Consider the following 19342-nt stretch of genomic DNA (forward strand, 5'->3'; position numbering starts at 1 on the left):
TTCTCCAGGAATTCCTAAATTATTTTCTTGCATAATCGAGGAGTCGTATCAGCATAACACCCGGCTTTCCTGCACCACGACAGGAGCACCAGCAGGTTCAGCTGTATGAAGACTCAAACAATTGCTGCTGGTTGGTGAGCGATGCACGGCTATTGCTGTGCTCTGATCTCTGCTGGGATGCCTGTCACTCTCTAAATGTTGTTTGTTGTGATACACGAAGTGGCATTTGTCAAATTGATTTCTGTTTCACATCCCTTGAAAAATTAGGCCCCTAATGTGGGCATTTAAAACCGTATTATATTAAGGCCTATAATCCTGTAATAAGACTGGCTGCTGCAGAGCTTATGCTTCGTTGAGAGCCAAATCAAAATGATCAAGGCTCCAGAAGTCTGATGGTAGCAATGCAACAAAAGTTTCCTTAATTCTGCCTAATGCTGTAATACTGACAGAGCACGCTGGGAAACAGCACAACAAACTGAGCTGAACGTGGACTCTGAGTCACCCTTAGTGAAGCCGCTCGACAAAAAATAGAAAGAAGATGCAGGTGTACCCTGAAAAGGGCCATGTTGAGCACCGAAGCCACTGTAGGAAAAAAAAGAGATGAGCTGATGGTGAGGTTTGCACTCACATCTGCCAGGTACCTGTGTCCCTCACAGCAGCTGGTTTGGGCATGGCTCTTCGGTCCAGCTGGGAGAGCCAACGAGGAATGGTGCAAGGCAGAGGAATCGTGCAAGGCAGGGCTCTGAGGGCCAGGGCAGAAGGCTCAGAGGAGGCTGAGCTTCTGCTTGCAGCACACTGCACTGCAAACCACGGAGTAAGTGTGCAGGAGCTGAGGCCGAGTTGGGAGCAAGATTGTGAAATGAGCCCTGAAAACCAGGGGATGGCATGTGGGCTCATTACTTGTGTGAAAATGCTGCTGTGTTTTAATTCTCTGTTTTCAGAAACGGTGCTGTCTTGTGTACGGTGCCGTCCTTTGAACGGTGCCGGAGATTTTGAGGAAAGCTTGGCAGAGCTCTGGAGTCTCTGCCGAAAACGAGCGTGTGACTCGGCCCTGCAAACATCCAGACTATGCCCTGAATCATAACCGCGCTTCGACAGCTCGCTGGGAGACGACAGAGGCAAACAGGCAGTGTCATCCACTGATGTGAAGAAAGGGCAAAAGACTTTTCTGTAAAGAGCAGTCACTAAATCCTGCTACTGGCACCAAACCAGCTGAATTCTCTTTCAGTGTGTCTGATGGACGTAGGCTTTCTGCTGAGAGATTAGAGAAATGCGGCTTTTTGGCAGGAGCTTAAAGATAAGTCTGGTCAGGTAATTATTTATGTCAGAAAGTTGTAAAAGGAAAATTTTGGAGGCAAGTATTGCTGAGCACATGCCTAGATGTGGTTAATTTCCCAGATACAGGTTTTCGTGTAACAGACCACATATGTGACCGTCTCTTTGTTAACAACTTCTTCGGTGCTGTTGATCTCTTGCTATATTTTTGCCATTCATAAAGAAAACACATTTTTTAAATCCATTTTGGCTTTGAAAATTCAATTTACTGTGGGGGGAAAAACCCTAAACCTAGTGAGGGTGGTAAGAAGCATCTGAAATCATCTACCCCCAGGAGAAGTGGGGTGTGAATCTTTTATCTTCGCCCTGCCACATGTGGTCGGATTCTGTCATTGAGATCGATAGGCAGGCTGAAATTGATCCTGATGGTTTCTGCGTCAGATCGTTTGTTCTTTTTCTGCTTAGTTACTGGGATATTCCCGCAGTACTTTTAGTAATTGTGTAAAGAAATCAGATTTGTTGTTGGTTTTCAAAAGCAGAAGTAAGAGCAGTTGGTTTCAGATATTTAAGTGCTTGGAAAAAACCTCAGTGGCACAGGAATTTTAGGCTAGGGAATGGAATTATGCATTTTAGTTTGACATTTTTCTTGTTTATTTAAAAAAGCTGTGGAAGACAGGGAGGGTAAAGGTTAAAATAATATTAACCAAGCCCTCCAAATCTATCAGTTTCCTTCTCCTTTTCCTGAGTATTACTGTAGTCAAACAAAGTAGTTAATCAGAATCAGATAGCCATATTAGCACCGCTGACACGGGTTTGTCAATAGTGAGTGGGGAGGGTGGGAACTGAGGAAACAGCTTTTGGCTCCGAGTGCTTGGGGCATTTGCATCAAGATTGTTCTCTAAGAAATTCTGTTACCACGAAGATATCTTTCCAACACCTGAGTTCTGTTGTGAACTTAGAAGTAAGATGGTTTTCTAAGAGGGATTATAGTAAAAAAATACAAGGCATCTGTAGTGTTGTTCTAACATCCACTGGTAAACACTGGGTAATTGCAAACCCGAGTGACAGTGTATGAAGAAGGGCCTTCGTTACCCTCCCCGCAGCAATAGAGCTGACGTTTGGGATGTGTTTTAGCAGGGCTATGTCCTGGCACTGTGCTGGGCGCAGTTTCTTCTTTTCTGGCTGTGCAGGGAGTGCGACCTGAAGGTGAAAAGCATTACCCCCAGAGACAGCACTGCTGCAAACTGACTTCGGGAGACGTAGCACGTAAATACTACTTCTGTTATCCAGCATGTGGTGTGATCTCTCGGTGCGGTGATAGCAGACCTGGGTAAGTTCCTGAGCGCAGAGAAATGAAAAAAGCAAAAAGATCAGCTGCATCGTCTGGTCCAGCCACCTCCAGCACAGAAACAGGCATTGTCTGGGCATGTTTTAATGACCCCAATCTCTGGCTTCTGTCTCTTGCCTGGGGATGTTTTTGTGGCATAGCTGTTCCTCCTCTTTCCCCTACTAGTGCATTTTTGGTGGTGTCATTCTCCTTTCCCCTCCTCCTTGGCACTGGAGATTTCTGAGAAGGCTGCTGGTTGTTTTTCTTCTTGCTGCAGAGGGACGGGGGTGAAGGAAGGCTGTGTAGTCTTGGAGGCAGGGAAAGTGAGAGACGAAAGGATGGGAGGAAGCCTCAAAGCTTCACCTCGAGCTGGGATTTCTGCACTCTGTGCTAAAATAACCTTCTGCTAGTGAGCCAGCACTGGTACACCTGGCATTCACCAAGCCTCTGTGTGAGAGGTGCAGATACACCAGCTCTGGTGCTCCAATAGCCTGAAGTGGCTCAGATGTTTCCTAAAAGGACCTGATTGGATTTTACTGCTTTTTTGTTTAAAATAAGCTCAGTGTCACTGCAAGGGCAGCTCTTCGCATCTGTGCATATAATCCTTTTTTTTTTTTTTTTTTTTTTTTTTTTTTTTTTTAGTTAATGCCATGTTGCATCACAGTCTGAAACAAAAATTGGCTACTTCTTACTATTTACACTGAGAGATAGCTCAAATGATGCATCTCAGGGAGAAGTAAATCAGTCCGTTTTATTCCGTCCCTTTTATTTGTAATGCAAAGACATCCTCCTCTCCCCCCAATTTAATCCTGTACTCCTTTAATCTAAAACCATGCAGTACATGAATGGAAAATCAGTTGCTCGCAAATCCACTGCTCTGCAGTCTTTTAAATAAACAAAGTTCTACGGGTAAGCAAATGCCTTCATTCTAATTAGCAGTGTTTTTTTTTGTGGTTCCATACATTCCCAAATGCAATAGGCAGCTACAGTGCCTAAAATAATCCCAGAGAAAACACTTGTATGCCATGAAGATAGGGAGTGGGAGGGAGAAGGGGCAGGAAAATCTGTTGTCTGTGTTCTTGGAAACCTTTTCTGTCTCCATTTGGATGCTGTCAGTTTCTTTTACACAAACATTACAGCATCCGAGGGGAATTAGAAATACTTACCCGTGACCACAGCGTCAGATCTTAGGGTTGTCAGGAGAAAGTAATGCAAAAGCAGGAGCTTGGACCCGCCGCCTTCATCTCGGTTTGAGTGTGCTAATAAACGTCTCCTAATGCTGGAAGGAGGTAGGGCTGGCTAAGAGATAAGGCCGGCTGTCTAGGTGGAATACAGAAAATTTATAAGTCTTACCTCATAGATGTGAAATGTTTTTTGGATGTGGAAAAGTGCTGTGTAAGGCCGAAGTAATAGTTATTGTCTCATGTGATGTCTCCGAATTACACAACAGCTTCCCCCGTATAGCAGCCGCTTCTGAAGTGGCTGGGGACCACAGCACAGACACAGAAGGGAGATGCTGCTGGTCAGATGGCTTTTAGCTGGACAAATTGCTCAGACTGAACCTTTTAGCTTCACCAAGGTTTGCTGGAAACGCACCTTAGCCCTCCATACGGCCAGCTCCTACCCAGAGCATCGACAGAGCTGCTGTGCTCGCGGGGTTTGACCAAGATGCAGCCCCATTCATCTGGCAGCGTGTGTTGTAATTCCTCTGCTTCCACCTAGCCCTCTCCCAGCTGAAGGAAGACTAAAGGCCAGCTCGTAGGAAAAAGCCTTCACCTAAGGGCCAGACAGCTCTAGGGCAGGAGCAGCAGCCAGTCGTGTTTTTTTTCCCCCGTTGCTAAGTGGAATCTAATCCGCCTTGCCAAAGCCCATCAGCTGAAGCTGTGATTTGGGGAAAAGAAAACAAATGAGCTGTGTCCCAGCTGCGCGGCCTCCTTGAGGTGTGGATCTGCTGCTGGGCCCAAAGCACCACCGTGGTTTTGCCGTGCAGAAGCACAGAGTGATCCTAATGCTTGTACCCTGGTCCAGGGTGTAACAGAGCCAAAGGAGAGAGACCCTGCTTGAGACTGAGCTCCATAAGCCAGAAACGAGCTGCCAGTGTTTAATGGCAAAAATCATTCTCTGTTGGAATAACCAACCCAGGGGATGTGCCTGGACCTTTCTGATCTGAAATCTCCCAGTCTGGATTGGATTTCTTTCAGCAGAAGGTGCTTTGCCTGAGCTGACAGTCCTGGGGCATCCTCACGGAGTGGTAAATGTTAAATTTTCCCTGTAATGCACACCCCAGTGCCTGCCGTGCGGTTGGCACGCTGACCAGCCAGCCTCCCAGCATCCAAACGCAGCTCACATGCGTTTACCAGTTGGGCATCATGAAAGTAAATAACCATCACCATCCCTTCTGGCCTCTGGCACCTCGGGAACGCCCCAGAGGAAGACAAACGAAATATTTTCATCCTCTCCTACCAGGAGTCCGCAGACGGAGCCGGGCATCTGCAGCAACAGAGGCGGTGGCGGGGCAAGAGGCTGGCGATGAGCCCCGTGCGTTTGTCGGGAGCCCTCCTGCGTCCCTTGGCCAATGTCAGCAGAAGTTGCTCTCGTTAAAAAAGTGTGAGGAATGCATCAATGGCAACTCCGCTAACAGCGAGCAGCTGTTCTGGTGATGCCCTCCAGAGATGTGGCTCCTGCAATCTGAGCTGCTCCCTTTTTCCACACACAAGTAATTTCCAAAAATATTTATCATGGTTTTGATCTTTGCCTGAAACTGAATTTTCTTTTCTATGGCTGGAACAAAATTCCTCTGGATTTGGAAAGACTGAGGCTTTTCACTCACCAGATGAGGGTGTTCGCATATAAAATGATGAGGCATCTTTTCCCTTCGGTTCGGTCAGAGATGCGAAGTTGGTCAAAGCTTTAAATCTTATTTAAGTAAATCTAAAAGTCTTATTCAAGCATTCATCTCTTAACACTGGCTGTTGCGTGCCCACATCAGGGTAGCTACAAAGTTTAATATTTTCGTGAGCGTGAATAGATTGTAAAGCTACAATGTCTAGCAATATAAAGAGACCTTTAAAATATCACGGAGCAGTATCAATGCTGAATTTTTATCCTTTCTTTCCCTACTTTTTAAAAGAGTGGTCGCCTGGTTTTAATGTTGCAGCAACAGCTTGGGGCGTAGAAGCAGCTGCGTGCTGTAGCTTTGGAAGTTGGAGTGACTCACGGCTGACTTGGGAACTTTCTCCACCGCGTTTTGCTTTTGAGGCACTGTCACTGGAGCCACCGCTAGCAGCAGCCCCTCCGGGCTCATCAGTAGCACAGAAAAAGGCCACGACTCTCTCTTCTCATCACAAACACAAAGCCTTTTCAATGGAGGACTTGAGCTGCTTCTTTTTCAGCCTAGCCCCGTGATAGCACTTCTCAAGGACTTGCATCTTCAATTTTCTTACCCACTTTCTGCAGCTCTCTAAACAAAAATAGCCACGCTACTGCTTCAGGAAGGTCATTGTCCTCACCCAGAAATTTAATTAGCAGCTTTCCCTTTCTGCTGACTATTTCTCCCCCCGTTTAGTTAATTTTAACCCAGTGTCCCACACTAGGAGCCTTCAGCTCCCAGTTGAGGGAGTAGATAAAGACTTCGAGTGGCCCCCGGGACCTGAAGCTGAGCAAGTGCTCACCAGTGGGAGCATTACACCATGGAAAGCTTCCGATCTCCCGCTGCAGACAAAATGTCTATGCAAACAATCCTGCTACTTTCCCAAATTCCCGCGTGTCGCAGATGTGAAGGTCAGTTGCTGGAGGGGAAGCCAGGCTGTTTTGGGGGAGATCATCGTGGTCTGTCTTTTTTGCTGCTGCTGCTAATTTTTGTGAGCACCATAGAACACAGTAGAAAATTGAAACTGTGTGAAAGATCAACAAATCAGTGTAGAATGTCATGCAGCAACATCTGTTAACTTTGGCTCTATCTCATATCCTCCTGACCCCTCCTTTCCAGCCACAAGTCTCCTGTTTTGTGAGAGCTCGGAGTGATAGGGACTTGGAGAGGGGGGGTGAAAAAAGCCTCGCTGTTTCTCAGTGGTCTGAAGGGCTTGCAAAAGTACCATCTGGAATTAAAATCTTATGTTTGTGTGTTTCTATATTTTTAGTTATGAAACAAATGGGAATTTACTGAATGAATTAATTGTATTGCACTGTAAAAGTCGTATCTTGAGGGCCATTATATATGGGAGTTTACAAAGCCTGCAGAGAGAAATGAAAGTGGCTTCTCTTTCTAATTAGGGCTTTCAGGAAATCATTGATTACAGAATCTAATAGCCTTGCTCAGAGACATTTGTTTGATATTACTTCTGATAAATGAAATTTTTACCTAATAATAATTTTACTAGTGGCACTGGAAGCAGCTGCTTTCTCTAACACTAAGCTTGCCTTCAGTAAAACTTTCCTTTTTTTTTTTCCTACCATGTCCAAATAGTTACAGCTAATGAAACATTAATTCTGAACTGTAGATCACAGTAAAAAGTTTAAATCTTTAAAGAAATGAGTGGTGTGGTAGACAGCATGTCCTTAATGGGAATGGTCTTTGTCCAGACCAGCTTTATGGTGTACACTTGTTCTAGCAGAGCATCTAAAAAAGAAGTCTAAACAAAACCTTGACCTGCTCTGTAGCAATTTTTACCATATATTTTCTTTTCTTTAACAGGGTCAGCATATTTCGTTAGCTCCCATCCAAAAGCTAGAGGAAGCTTTGTACGAGTATCAGCCTCTGCAAGTGGAGACATATGGACCACAAGTTCCAGAGCTGGAAATGCTGGGAAGGCTGGGGTAAGTAACGCTGCAAGTTTTAATTCCCATTTCACAGGGCTGTAGCTGGGACTGTTACCATCTTCACTTTGCCAGGATGTAGGGGTTTTTTTTGTGTGTGTGTTTTGTTTTAAAGGATCTTAATGAAATATTAGACTTCCTGCCCAACCAACCAACATTTTGTTTGGGTGGATAAGCTAAAATTTTTGGTCCTCAAGCCTTTATAGATCTATTGAGAGCTGGACTGGATTGCATTAGTGTTTTTAAGGTTGTCCTTGGCAGTCGCAGTGAAGTAGCTGTTCATTTTCAGTTGCACGGTATTAAAAAATAAATAAATAAAAATCTGGGGCCTAATTTACCCAGCTGTAAGCCAGTAAAAATATTAAAGTTGGGCCTTTTGCCACGGAAAAGGGTAGATTTACTTGTCAACTGCTGTCGACGGTCAAACTGCGTTTGTGAGAAATGAAGCACAGAGCTTAACGTTGTCAAAAAGCATAATGCAGGGCTGGTCCAGCAGCTTGGTGGCATCACGGTGCGCAGCCGTGTTTGGAAGGGAGCCTGCCGTGCCTGAAAAATGGAGGCTGGGAAGGCCAAAAGTGACACGTCTGCTTGCTGGAGGGTGTTCACAGCTGAAAAGCCACCTGAAAATGCCCAGCCGCTGGGATAGGGAGTGTCCCTAAACCGGTTGTGGTTGGGCTTCCAAGGTCACAAGCACCTACAGCGGCTGGAAAAATGATGGGGCAGAGTGAACATGCAGATTGGCAAGGCAAGAAAGAGTTTAAAAATAATAATAAATGTGTATCTTTGCCCCTGTGGGGAAAACTGAAGCCAGAAAGTACTGAAGAAAGTTGAGACACTTGGAGGATGCAGATTCAGAGACCACTGAAATCCAAACAGGAATCCTGTTTAGTTTGGTGGCACAGGCAGAACTGCATCTCACGCAGAAAATGCTAGAGGTAGATGGACTTCTTAAAACAAACAAGCAACCTAATGGTGCTTTAGAAAATTGAAGGCTGTCTGGAATTTAGATTGTCTCCATTTTTATTGTTTCTTTGTCCTCCTGGTGCCTGTAATTTTTATTATCTGATATCAGGCTTCTGAGACCAAATATTAATTAGCAGTTTAAACTTGGGCAGAGCCAGATTCAGCCTTCACCACCTGTTTGGATGGAGCACAGCTGTGAGGGACCTCCGGGGCGATGGGAGCCTTGGGGCCCTCTCAGCCTTATCGCAAGTGAAACAGCTTGAGGGGAGGAAGATGGCTTGTACCAGGAGAGTTCCCAGCCTCTGTCCCTTTGTACGTGGCCCCGTAAGGTGAGTGCTGGCACCAGGATCAGGCAGGAACCCTGCCATCCATCCGACCCGTGGCTCTGCCTCGGAGGCAGCCTTACACAGCGCTGTGCCATCGCCCTGTCTGCGTGCCAGCGTCTTCGGAGCAGGGTTTGCAAACAGCACTCAGCCTGTTCCTGGAGGTTCACGTGCCTCGTTTTACCTCTCTGAGCCCGAACAGCCCCGGTTGTCTGCTCCGACCCTGCAGGTGGTGAAAGAGTTAAGAGCAGCTGGGTGGCTGTGGCGGCGAGGGGAGGCATTCGGTGAGGGGAGGCACGCGGTGCCCAGCGGAAGAGTTCTGCCGAGTCCTGAGGCTGTTTGCAATTCCAACACAAACACATCGACGCTGTGGGTTCCCAGCTGGTACGACTCTAACCCTATTCCATTGGGTGTCTGAAATACCTTAGACCATGCAAGGCTATTCATTTATATATATATTTGTGTTTCTGTGTTTATATGAACTCATGCGCATTTCCTGTTGATGAATGCTTAACTAATGTGCTTTGGTCCCTGGTTTGGGGTTTTTGCAGGCAGCTGCATACAGCTGCCTGAGAGAGGCAGAAGAGCTGGGCACAACGTTAACCACTCCCGCTGGATTTTTAGTTTCCTCTTACTTTGGACTCATAAAGACAGGTTAAATCTAAAAGACTTTGTAGTTTTCATTCCTTCTTCTTCATCATCCCCGCTTCCATCATCTTTCTGTAAGAAAGGAAGAAGTTTTCCATAGTCCCTCCAAATTTGTGAGTTTTTGCTCAGTTTGACCATGCTGTCGTTAGTTATAAAGTACAGCAACATTTCGTGTTCTTGTTACCAATTTTGCAGAGGCAAGTTTGGCCATTTATTACTGCTAAATAGTTCCCTCAAATGCGCAGGCTGCTATCATCTGAGCTTCTGGAGCCAGACTGTTGCAAAGACAATGCCAACCTGGAGACTTTCAGTAATCTGGAGACTTTGAATTCTCATCTGGCAGCATAATTTATTGACATTTTTGGTAAGATACAGTTTATCTTTAAAACACCCAACAGAATGAGCTTTCTGAATATTCAGATCTTAACCTCTTACCTTCTGCAAGACTTACTTTAGGTTGCAGCATGAACGTTGCTATTCCTTTCTTGGTAAACTGCTGCAACGGAGGAGACAGCTGGCAAGAGCAAGAAAAAGGGTGAATCCTTAGGGGATCATCAAGAACATTTGCTAGGATTTTTTTTTTAATTAAAAAACTAGCTTTATAAGTTGACTTGTGTTATTTGTCCATGAGAATATTTTTTAAAAGACACTGTGTGCAGTCCAATAAGCTGATTCTGGGTCCTCCCACTGCTCTTCTATATGGATTTTGCATGTTTTGCAAATAAGGAAATTACATTCAAAATGTTTTTAGAAGCTTGTTTTCAGTTTCTCCTGGGGCTGTACATTTTATTTTATTCTGTGCGCTGCAGAAAAACATTAATAGCCATATGATTTTTTTCTTGCTGTTGTGTTGCAAGTTTGATGATAATGAAGAATAATCTTTTTTCCTTTTTTTCTCCAATACAAATGAGATGTACTGTGTGTAGGGTTTTGTATCGTTTGTGTCCCGTCCCATTCTTGTGCCCCCCTTCATTTTTTCTTCTTTTTTATTTGTTTCATATTTTTTGAAAAAAATATGTAACAATCCACAATTGCACTGCTTTTTAGTGCAACACACGTTGCTCCTAGCTTACTAAAGCCAGTATTTAACCTTCTGGCAGGGGGAGTGAGACTTCATCAGTGTGACAGAGGTTCCCTTGCCTGTGTCTGTGGGGTTTTGGCAAGGAAGTCCCGCGATGGTCCCGCGAACACCACCGGGTGCTCTACATCCAGGTTGGTGACGATTTGCTCTTGGTGGCAAAGAGCACGTCAGGCGTGCAGCCTATGAGGCCAGCTCGTGCCCGCCTGCACTTCTCAGATGGAAACAGGGCTTGAAAGGAAGAAGCGGAGAAGATGGCTACGAGCACCCAAACCTGTGGTGATGTCCTTTGAGAAAAACTGGGTCTGGGATCGTGGTCTTTTACCCATCCTGCAGGGAGGCTCTACAGCTGCTCTGTGGCCTATGATGCCCAATAGCCCTGTGTCTGTGTGACTTTTGTTGCTGTCCCAAATTACCCAAATATTTGGTGACACATTGGGAAGTCCCAGGCTTCTGGGTGGGGTTGAAGGCAACTTGCTGAGGGGGTTGTGTTTGGAGAGCCTGTCTGATTAAAAGCACTGCTGGCGCTTCTGTGGTCACCAGAAGCTGTTAGATCAGTGTCATTTGACTAAACTGGGGAACATCTTTTAGTCCTAATCAGTCCCAAGTCTGTTGAACTGCCCAAGTCATTGCAAGGCTGTTTGACCTACCACAACTTGCCAGGGAGAGGAATTGTGTGGCCGAGAAAGACCAAGAGCACCGGGATGCTCAGGCACTCACTGCCATTGCTTTACCTCAGGTTTTCGTAAAAGGAAACAAAGAAGGTCTGTCTTCTGTTTTTTTTTCTCCCCCTTTTTTGTTTTTGCTAATGTTTTAGCTGAGCACACTGAATTTGTGTGGTTAGAGGTCTGGAATAGATAGGATTTTTCTTACTGCAAAACAGAAGAAATGAAAAATAAAACAAACCCCGTCATGCCAAGTAGTGAAAGAGCAAAACAGGATGGGGGTGGAAATGAGTTGCCTTTATCCTGTGAATAGCTTTGTTGATTTAAAAATATATGCTTGTTATGTAGTTTTGATTTCAAACAAACAAACAAAAAAAAACCCAGAAGTTCAAAGTGATGTTTGTTTGAGGTCCTGAAAAATGTAAAGGCATTCTTGGGATTATTGGGACGCATGTAGAGCCAGCGGGAGCTGCCGCAAAGCATTCTCACCGAGTGCTTACTGTGAATCAAAAACCTGCCTATGTGATGAACATTTTGGGAAAAGATGGGTGAATTTCATGCCTTAAAGTTTAGCAGCGGTCCTTGTAATCCAAAGACCTCTTCGGCACAGCGCCCGTCCTGCTCGCGCCATTCTCACAGCCTAGAGGTAATTCACAGGTATGAGTTAAAATTTCTGTTAGCACTCAGCATAAAAATCCTCAGCCTTAACAGAGAGCTTTTGTGCAGACCTTGTAAACAAGTCAAGCCTGCTCCGTTTAAAATAAAATAATGTTTGCCTACTTAGCTTTGTCTGCAGAGATGCCTCCCCACTATATACATCTGCATATGACAGTTGAGTTTGCTCCAAAAATATCTGCTTTTCTGTAGGGAAGAATGGGACTTCCCTTTGATGTATTGGCTTGTTTTCATCTCTCACCACATTGTTAGGAGCACCCCAGTTATTTAGCATGTTGTTTAAGAATGATGCAAAAGTAAACGTCAGCACCAAACACTAAGGAGGGTCGGTAAAGTACCTTCTTTGTTAATTTAAAAGTTAAACCGAAGCAAAATGCCATTTTGAGAGTTAAGTTCTGGAGGAAAATCAGAGCTCTGTAGGAAGTTTCTACATAGAATGAGCATGTTTTAGCCCACTGTGCATGTTATAAGGAGCAACTGGATTGATCAGTTCCTTTTTTCCCTAGCGTAGGACAGCTCAGTCGTTTTAACTTCTGAGTCAAGATGAGGAGGCTGGATTTCATATCTGTTACAGCTTTGTTAGCATTTAATTTTTAACCTTCATTTCAAGTGGAAAATTTCTGCATATTTCTTTGTTGTACAGTGTTGTAGTGTAATTCGAACCACATGTAGTGTGCTGGCACTTAATCCAGAAACGACTAGTGCAACTTCTTCGCTGTCAATCACTGTGGCATTTTTTTAAAATGAGGAATAGTGAGGATGCTCTCCGAACTATTGAACCACTGCTGATCAGGTCTTTGGCTGGATTAGTTTTTGATGAACCCCTGTCAGTTTCTGTGTTGCAGACGATACGGTAAAATAACCGAGAATTGATTTTTGAATGGGTGACAGGAACACCGGGCTTTTAAAGTTGTAGCAGGTGATTTTTCACGTCAGCTCACTTTGTGATTGGGGTATGCTGGTATTTCTTGAATCTTGGAAAAGGAGAAAAGCCACAAATGAAGGACTTATTTGGTCCGTCTTGGCCCATTGATTCTGAACACTGAATTCATTCTGCTCCTTTAAATAGAATATAGTTTCTCAATAAGCTCAGCAGTCAGAATCAAAAGATTGAGTAAGAGCAAGGAAAGCTTGTCTTGCTTTGGAGAGCACCAAGAAGGCTGTGCTCGTTCTTACAGGAATTCTCTTGGCTACCAAGGCATATGGTCTGAATTTCCCAGTGCCTTCTGTTGCAGGGCCTGATCCTCTCTTCTTTGAAGTCAGTAGAAAGATTTCTATTGGCTTCGTTGACTTTTGAAAAAGACACTTAATGAATGAGAATTGGCAGGTAAGAAGTGGTTATTGCTTTACTGACACGATGCCATTTGCATATAGCCTGTTAAAGTCAATTCTTATTTGTTGATTATACCATAAGTAATTGAATAAAGACTTATGAATGGTGGTAATAGCACTCTGTGGGTACATTTTTTTTGAATAATGAATACGGATGAATGTGTTGTCTTTTTCAAGGGAGGATGGAACAAGGAAATAGACCTGTGTCTCTAATCTTAATGTGCTTTGATGTAGAAACTGCCTTGTATTGTTTTTGCATACAGCAATCCTGCAGGCTTCACCGTAAGATTTTGGAAGGATGCAAATTTTACATGGAGTAGGTAGATTAGCACTGATTTTTTTCCAACCGAATGGAAATTGAGCAAAGGAGCACAGCCTCTAGTAAGTCTGAGATCTTACTGTTTAAGAAATCAGCTTTCTGGCAAAAATGTCTATGAACATTTCAAACGACACCCTAAAGTATATGGTGTTTTGCATGGAGCTCTTCTGTCAAGGTCATTAGCAATTGAATATATTAAAAGTGGACTGCTTATGAAACGGAGAGTTTCACTTCCTGCCCGCCCACCTGTGGGTATAGTGTGGGTTCTGTAACTGTAAAAGGTCTCGGGAGGGTTATAAAAGCAGAGAATATGGAAAATATATAAAGAAACAAAGAAGGAAGCCTGCACACACCATGTCGTTTCTTATATTTAAAGTTGGCCGTAGCTGTATATGTACCACTAAATTAACCTCAAAAGCTGGCCATGACAGCAGAATGTCCATGGTGATTGTTTTTGTTGGCGTTTGGCTTCAAAATTAACTCATCGATCTAACATGAGGCTCTGTGCTCGGAATACTGGCCTGGTAATGTTTTTTTACTTTTTCATGCAATCATGGAAAAAATATGTTTCTGCTCGAAGCAGTTGTCAAACAAGCTTCTTTCATCGACAATCAGACACAGGGCAGCTGAGTAAGGCTGTTTAGTCTAGAATAAATACTCAAGAGATTACAAGGTCGCTGTAGGAAATGTAATTATACCATTTATTCCAGAATAGTCTTTTTGTAGTGTGGGCTTGCAGAATACTAAATCATGCTGTTTATTAAAGTACGTGCAATATTAAATATAAGTATCTCAGAGCCTTAACCTAAGGAAGAAATAATAATTGTCTGGCAAACTACTGCAGGATTAACTAGAAACTATGTAAAACTGCTCGCAAAAAATCGGGATGGTAACCTTGGTTTTATTGCTGAAGGTTGGTAGGAGGCAAACCCAGAGCCCTCTCTGCAGGTGTAGAGGCAGTGCTGCAACGCAGGCAGCTGAAACAGCGGCAGGCAAAACTGCCTGATGATGGATTGCAATGCGGCAGGAGGCATCCTGCGAGTGTGTGGGCCAAAAGCCCTGAGTTTTGCACTCTCGTGTCTCACCAAATCAATGTCTTTTTACTGCTAGCTGCTTAAGCATACCTGATGGTCTGTGATCTGTGATAGATCTTATCTGAAAGCCTTCCTCTGCTTTTATCCTTCCCTTCAACCCCTACATTGGTATCACTTCTTACGTACGCTTCTCCCATGACTTCATAAATCCGCAGACTTCACTCCTTCCCTGTTCTCCATCTGCTTCGAGAAGTAGATTTTTTGTGGAAGTTAAGGTTTAGATCTCCCAGTGCTTCTCTGAAGTTGTGGTAAGTTTGAGGCCAGTAATTTTTGTGCTCCGTGATCTTCTTTACTTTGTTTTTCCTTCTTTGCTTCTCCTGCCCTTCACTGTGTTGCCTTTTTGAGTCTTTCTCTGACTCCTGTGCATTGGGAACAGTGCAGTTACTACAAGGAAAATGGTACATTTTGCACAGGCAAGCGATCTTTCCTGCTTATCCCTCACTCCAACAACAGGATGGCTTCAGTGTCCTCAGCTTTTGTGGCACTTCCCAGGCCAGAGCCACAAAATGCTTTCTCAAAGCCCAGTGATAGGCAGCCTACAGAGGGAAGAACGCCTCGGGATGAGGAGCAAGAAGAGCAAAGTCAATTGAGTGATGGAGAGCATGGGAGGGCAGGGCTTGAAAGCTGGTGGAGGACTGCTGGCGAGAGGAAAAGCTTCTCCTCTTGATCGATATCTGAGAATCACCCTTGCTTTGTACTCCACAGTAAGGGGCTGCAGAGATGTCATGTCAAGGAGCTGCTGTGGGGCAGCCTAGGCAAACACTGTCCAGCTTTCTGAAGGGCCTGTTTGGATAGCCTGATTTTTTTTTAATTAATTATTTACTCTCAGATGTAATTGAACTACAAAGGCGAGGAACGTCCTGTTTTGAATTTGCCCTCCTAAGGCATTTGTGAAAAGCCATTGAGTGGTAAAAATGCAAACATTTTTGTTTCAAGAGGGGTGAGTAATATATAATGGAAACAGTTGGACTGAATGGGACAGCCAGCAAAACAGACCCCTAAACGAGGAAAAGAAAGCCAGAAATGATGCATCTTCTTGACGCTGACGCTGATAAACAGAGCCGTAATGCAGCCTTCCGCGTTCATGTACTAAATGGCTAAAAAGATGATTAATTACAAGCTTCCTGAAATGGCAGAAACACGGGAGAGCCTTGCATAAAGCTTCAAACAGCTTTTCAAGCTGTTGCTCGTGATTCTTCTTCAACCCCCTTCAGATAGCTTTGTTCAGCTTTATTCCTAGCGGGTGCAGTTTCTCACAGCGATCACAAGTCAACAATGTTTAAAGTTTGCCTGAAGAGCACAAAGTGGTTGGAGTGAGGGGGATCCTCCCAGAGGAGGATGCCATTCAACAATTCAGTAACCTCATTCATAAATTCGATTCTGTGTATGTAACTGATTTCACACCCGATACGATGGAAGGCAAGATTTTTAAGGGCTGGGTTGGTAGGCTCAGCTTCTTAGAAACCACCCTGATGATCCCCAGAGTAGATCACACCAGAGAAACATTTTGGAAAAGTGGAACTGGAGGACTTTCCTGAGAGTTAATGGTATCTGACCACATCTGTTCACGTCTTTATTTTTTTTCTGATTACCTTAAAAAAAAATAAAAAAAAATTAAACCAAGTCTTAAAAATCTATCTGAGATGGGGGACGCAGTTTGTGTCTCCCTCCATTCAGCAGTTTTTGCATCTGTTCACTGATTTCGGTCACAGTGCAGCAGCAGAAATTTCAGGGCCATAAGCCTGTAGATGCTGCGTGAAGAGGAGTGGTTGGGTCTGGAGGGGGACCCTAAAAGTGCCTTGGCTGACAAAAAGGCTGGACGGCAAGTGTAGAACCTACTGACTGCCAGAGAAGCTGCATGGGAGTGAGATACCTCCTAAATGTCCTGCCTGACGAAGAAAAGCTTCAGTCCGAGCTTGCAAGCACCCACAGGACCAAGCTGTCGGAAGCCAGGCCAAATTAGTTGTGTATGGCACCACTTAAAAAGAAAGGAGAGGAAAACTGAAGCTCTTTGGATCTTTGAAATTGGAAGCTGTCCAAGGACAGGTAGAAGGTTAATAGCTCAGGCGTGTTTTGTATTTAGAGATTCGAGTGTGTTGGGGGCAAGGGGACAAAAGAGAGGCACCTGAGGCTTTGAAAAACCACCCACCCAAACACAGACCTCACAGCTGTTCGTAGCTTCGTGTGTCCCAGAGACCTTTTATTCATCACGGACGCTAATGACATGAGGTGCTTTGAATTCAGAGCCAGTGCTTGCAGGATGGGTGTCTGATCATTGGGAACTTTACATATTAGTCGTTTCTAAGCACCTTCTGCTTTCATTTCAAATCGGTATTACATTAAATGAGTGAGATGTCACTGGGTTACTCGACACCCATTTGTATGCAGTGTTATGCAGAAAGCTCACCGGGATGCCGAAGCTGCCTCGTGGTGCAGTTGCAGCGCTTTGCCTTGGCCAGCAAACCCCACAGCACAGGCAGTGAAGGTGCCTGCTGCCATCCCGGGGCATTCAGCAGCACCCACTCGAGCTGAAAAAGGGAGGATTGACCCCTGAGTGCACAGCAGAAGATTGGTGCCACTAAACATCCACTACAGAAGCGATCATTACCTCAGCATTTTTGAAAATCCACCTTTTCTTTTTCTCTCTAGGGCTATGTGTTTTGTGTCATGCTCTGTGGCTTTGATTTTTGTTTACCCTTTTCTTTTTTTTTTTTTTTTTTTTTTTTTTTTTTGGAGTGGGGCTACTTGCAGTGGGTTGAGGAAAGTACCCGCAATTAAGTCGGTTGGCTGCAGTTTGTGTATACACATTTAGGAACTGATCTTCATCATTTTGTTTTTTAAAAGCTTTGGTAATGGTAAGCTGAAAACTGTTCTAGGTAAACAAACCGCGTTGTGCCAGGCTTCCAGAAAGGGCTGAGTTGTTCGCTTCTCTCTCTTCAAAACTGAGGCATTCGTGTTAGGCCGTGTCTGTAATAACGCAACAGCAGCTTGAGCATAATCGTGCTTCACAGATGAGCTATTGCTCGGGCTTCAAGGCAACGCCACCATGTTTTTGTTTCTTTGCCTAACTGGTATTAAATGTAAAAACATAAATCCTTTCCAGCGAGAGGAGAGGGGGAGATGGTTTTCATTTGGCATAATTTCCTGTGAGACGTGGTTCTAAACAAGGCCCATATTTACACAAGACAATACGGTTTTACATGTACTGGGATATCCAGCACACTTTAAAATTGTTTAGCCAGCCCTGGGTATTAAATACCTTCACAATAAATGTGTTTAATAAAAGTAGATGAAGTTTGAAATAATTTTTGAATAATTTTACAGTAGAAACACCAGTTAAATCAACCCCATTGCAGTAATAAATGTCACAAAAACAATTAATTATACTTGCTTGCCACTGCAAAATCAATTGTGTAACTGTTCTTTTAAAACTGACTTTTACATTACTAAATCCTAAACACTACACTTCTGTAACTTGTCAGAATCAGGTTTTGGTTAATAGATATTTTCAGTGATGTAATGGGAACTTCTGGCATGGAGTCAGAATATAATGGACTGTGATTAATGTTTTAATAAGCACTTTTCTTCTACTTATGATGCAGCAGTGAAATGGTTTCCTGCTTAGATTGATAGAACAGCAGGTGTGCGTACTTTTTTTTTCTTTAAGAAAGAATAAGTTTTTCAATTCTTCGCCTTGAAAATATTTAATGTTTTTCCTTGAGTCAAACGCCGCTGATTTGGGTTTTGCAGTTTGTTTATTTTAGATCCAGCTATTGCTGATATTTGTCTTCTGGAAGCGGAGGGTGCCTTGGAAACCTTTTCAGTGCTTGAAATAATTGCTTTGCAAAAGAGGAAGCTCATTAGTTTAAAAAATAGTTTTGATATATTGATATTTTCTTCACTGAATGGATTTATTTAGAAATAGTGTTAGAGTAATTCAAAAGCGTGTGAGAACAGAGTATGGTGTTGAAAATATTAGCAGGTTAGATTTATTATTTCAGTTGATGTAACGCGCTTGCTTCATTCTTGGTTACTTTTGCACTGGAATGAGTTGTGTTTCTCTGTATTTTAAATATTTCTGAAAAAAAAAAAGTCTATTTTGGACATTCTTTTAATGACCCAGCAGTTCAGATTTGTTTGCCTGGACAGGGTGTTGTGCTCAGGGATCCGATATGCAGCTGTCCTGGTGGAGAGGCGGTGCTGCTCCTAAGATGCTGCATCGGGTGAGCACATCCTCTGGGCTCTTCTTGATGTCGGGGGGTGGTTGCTCACTTCTGTCTGCTCTTCCCATTTGTAATTACCTTCTGTTGGAAACGAAGCAGTCTCAGTTCTTTCCTTCTCTGCCCTTGCAGGTAGCTGCTGACACGACAGACAGCTCTTTGAGAGGCATAGGGCAGCTAACTAAGATTTATGTTAGCTACACAGAGGGCAGCCACGTCGGGCTGCCTCTGTTGACAGCCCCGAATAGCTTCTGTCCTAAATCACAGCGTGGCTGCTGCTCGCAAGGTGAGCAGGGTCGTGGGCAGCATGTTGTGGTGTCAGGCTGGCAGCAGGGATGCTCATTCCTTGCTCCTTGCCTCCTGACTCCTCTCCAGCTTCCCAAGTACAGATGCTTGGGCAAGGCAGCCCTGGGGCCGGGCTGCAGAGAGCTGTGCAGGGACGTGCTAAGGGAAAAGGGCCGGTGACTTTCCCTCCTGGGAACGGGGCTGAGAAATGCTCACAGCAGAGAGAGAGGTACAAACGTACCAGTGGTGAGGAGTCAGGAGCATCCTTGGAGATCTTCAGAAGCCATCTGGGCACGGTCCTGGGCAACCTGCGCCGGGTGGCC

General features: G+C 44.2%; 1 protein-coding gene across 1 annotated transcript in view; it reads left to right on the top strand.

Moving 5' to 3' along the window:
* The window catches only part of MNAT1 (MNAT1 component of CDK activating kinase), a 120290-nt gene that overhangs the window by 76589 nt on the left and 24359 nt on the right, over nucleotides 1–19342 (top strand). Inside the window, exon 7 of the mRNA XM_082760437.1 lies at nucleotides 7296–7417. Within this exon, the coding sequence (XP_082616563.1) occupies nucleotides 7296–7417 (122 nt within the window). The remainder of the gene's footprint in view (nucleotides 1–7295; nucleotides 7418–19342) is intronic.

This window comes from Aythya marila, assembly GCF_965140915.1.
Source record: "Aythya marila genome assembly, chromosome: 5".
Taxonomy (NCBI): domain Eukaryota; kingdom Metazoa; phylum Chordata; class Aves; order Anseriformes; family Anatidae; genus Aythya; species Aythya marila.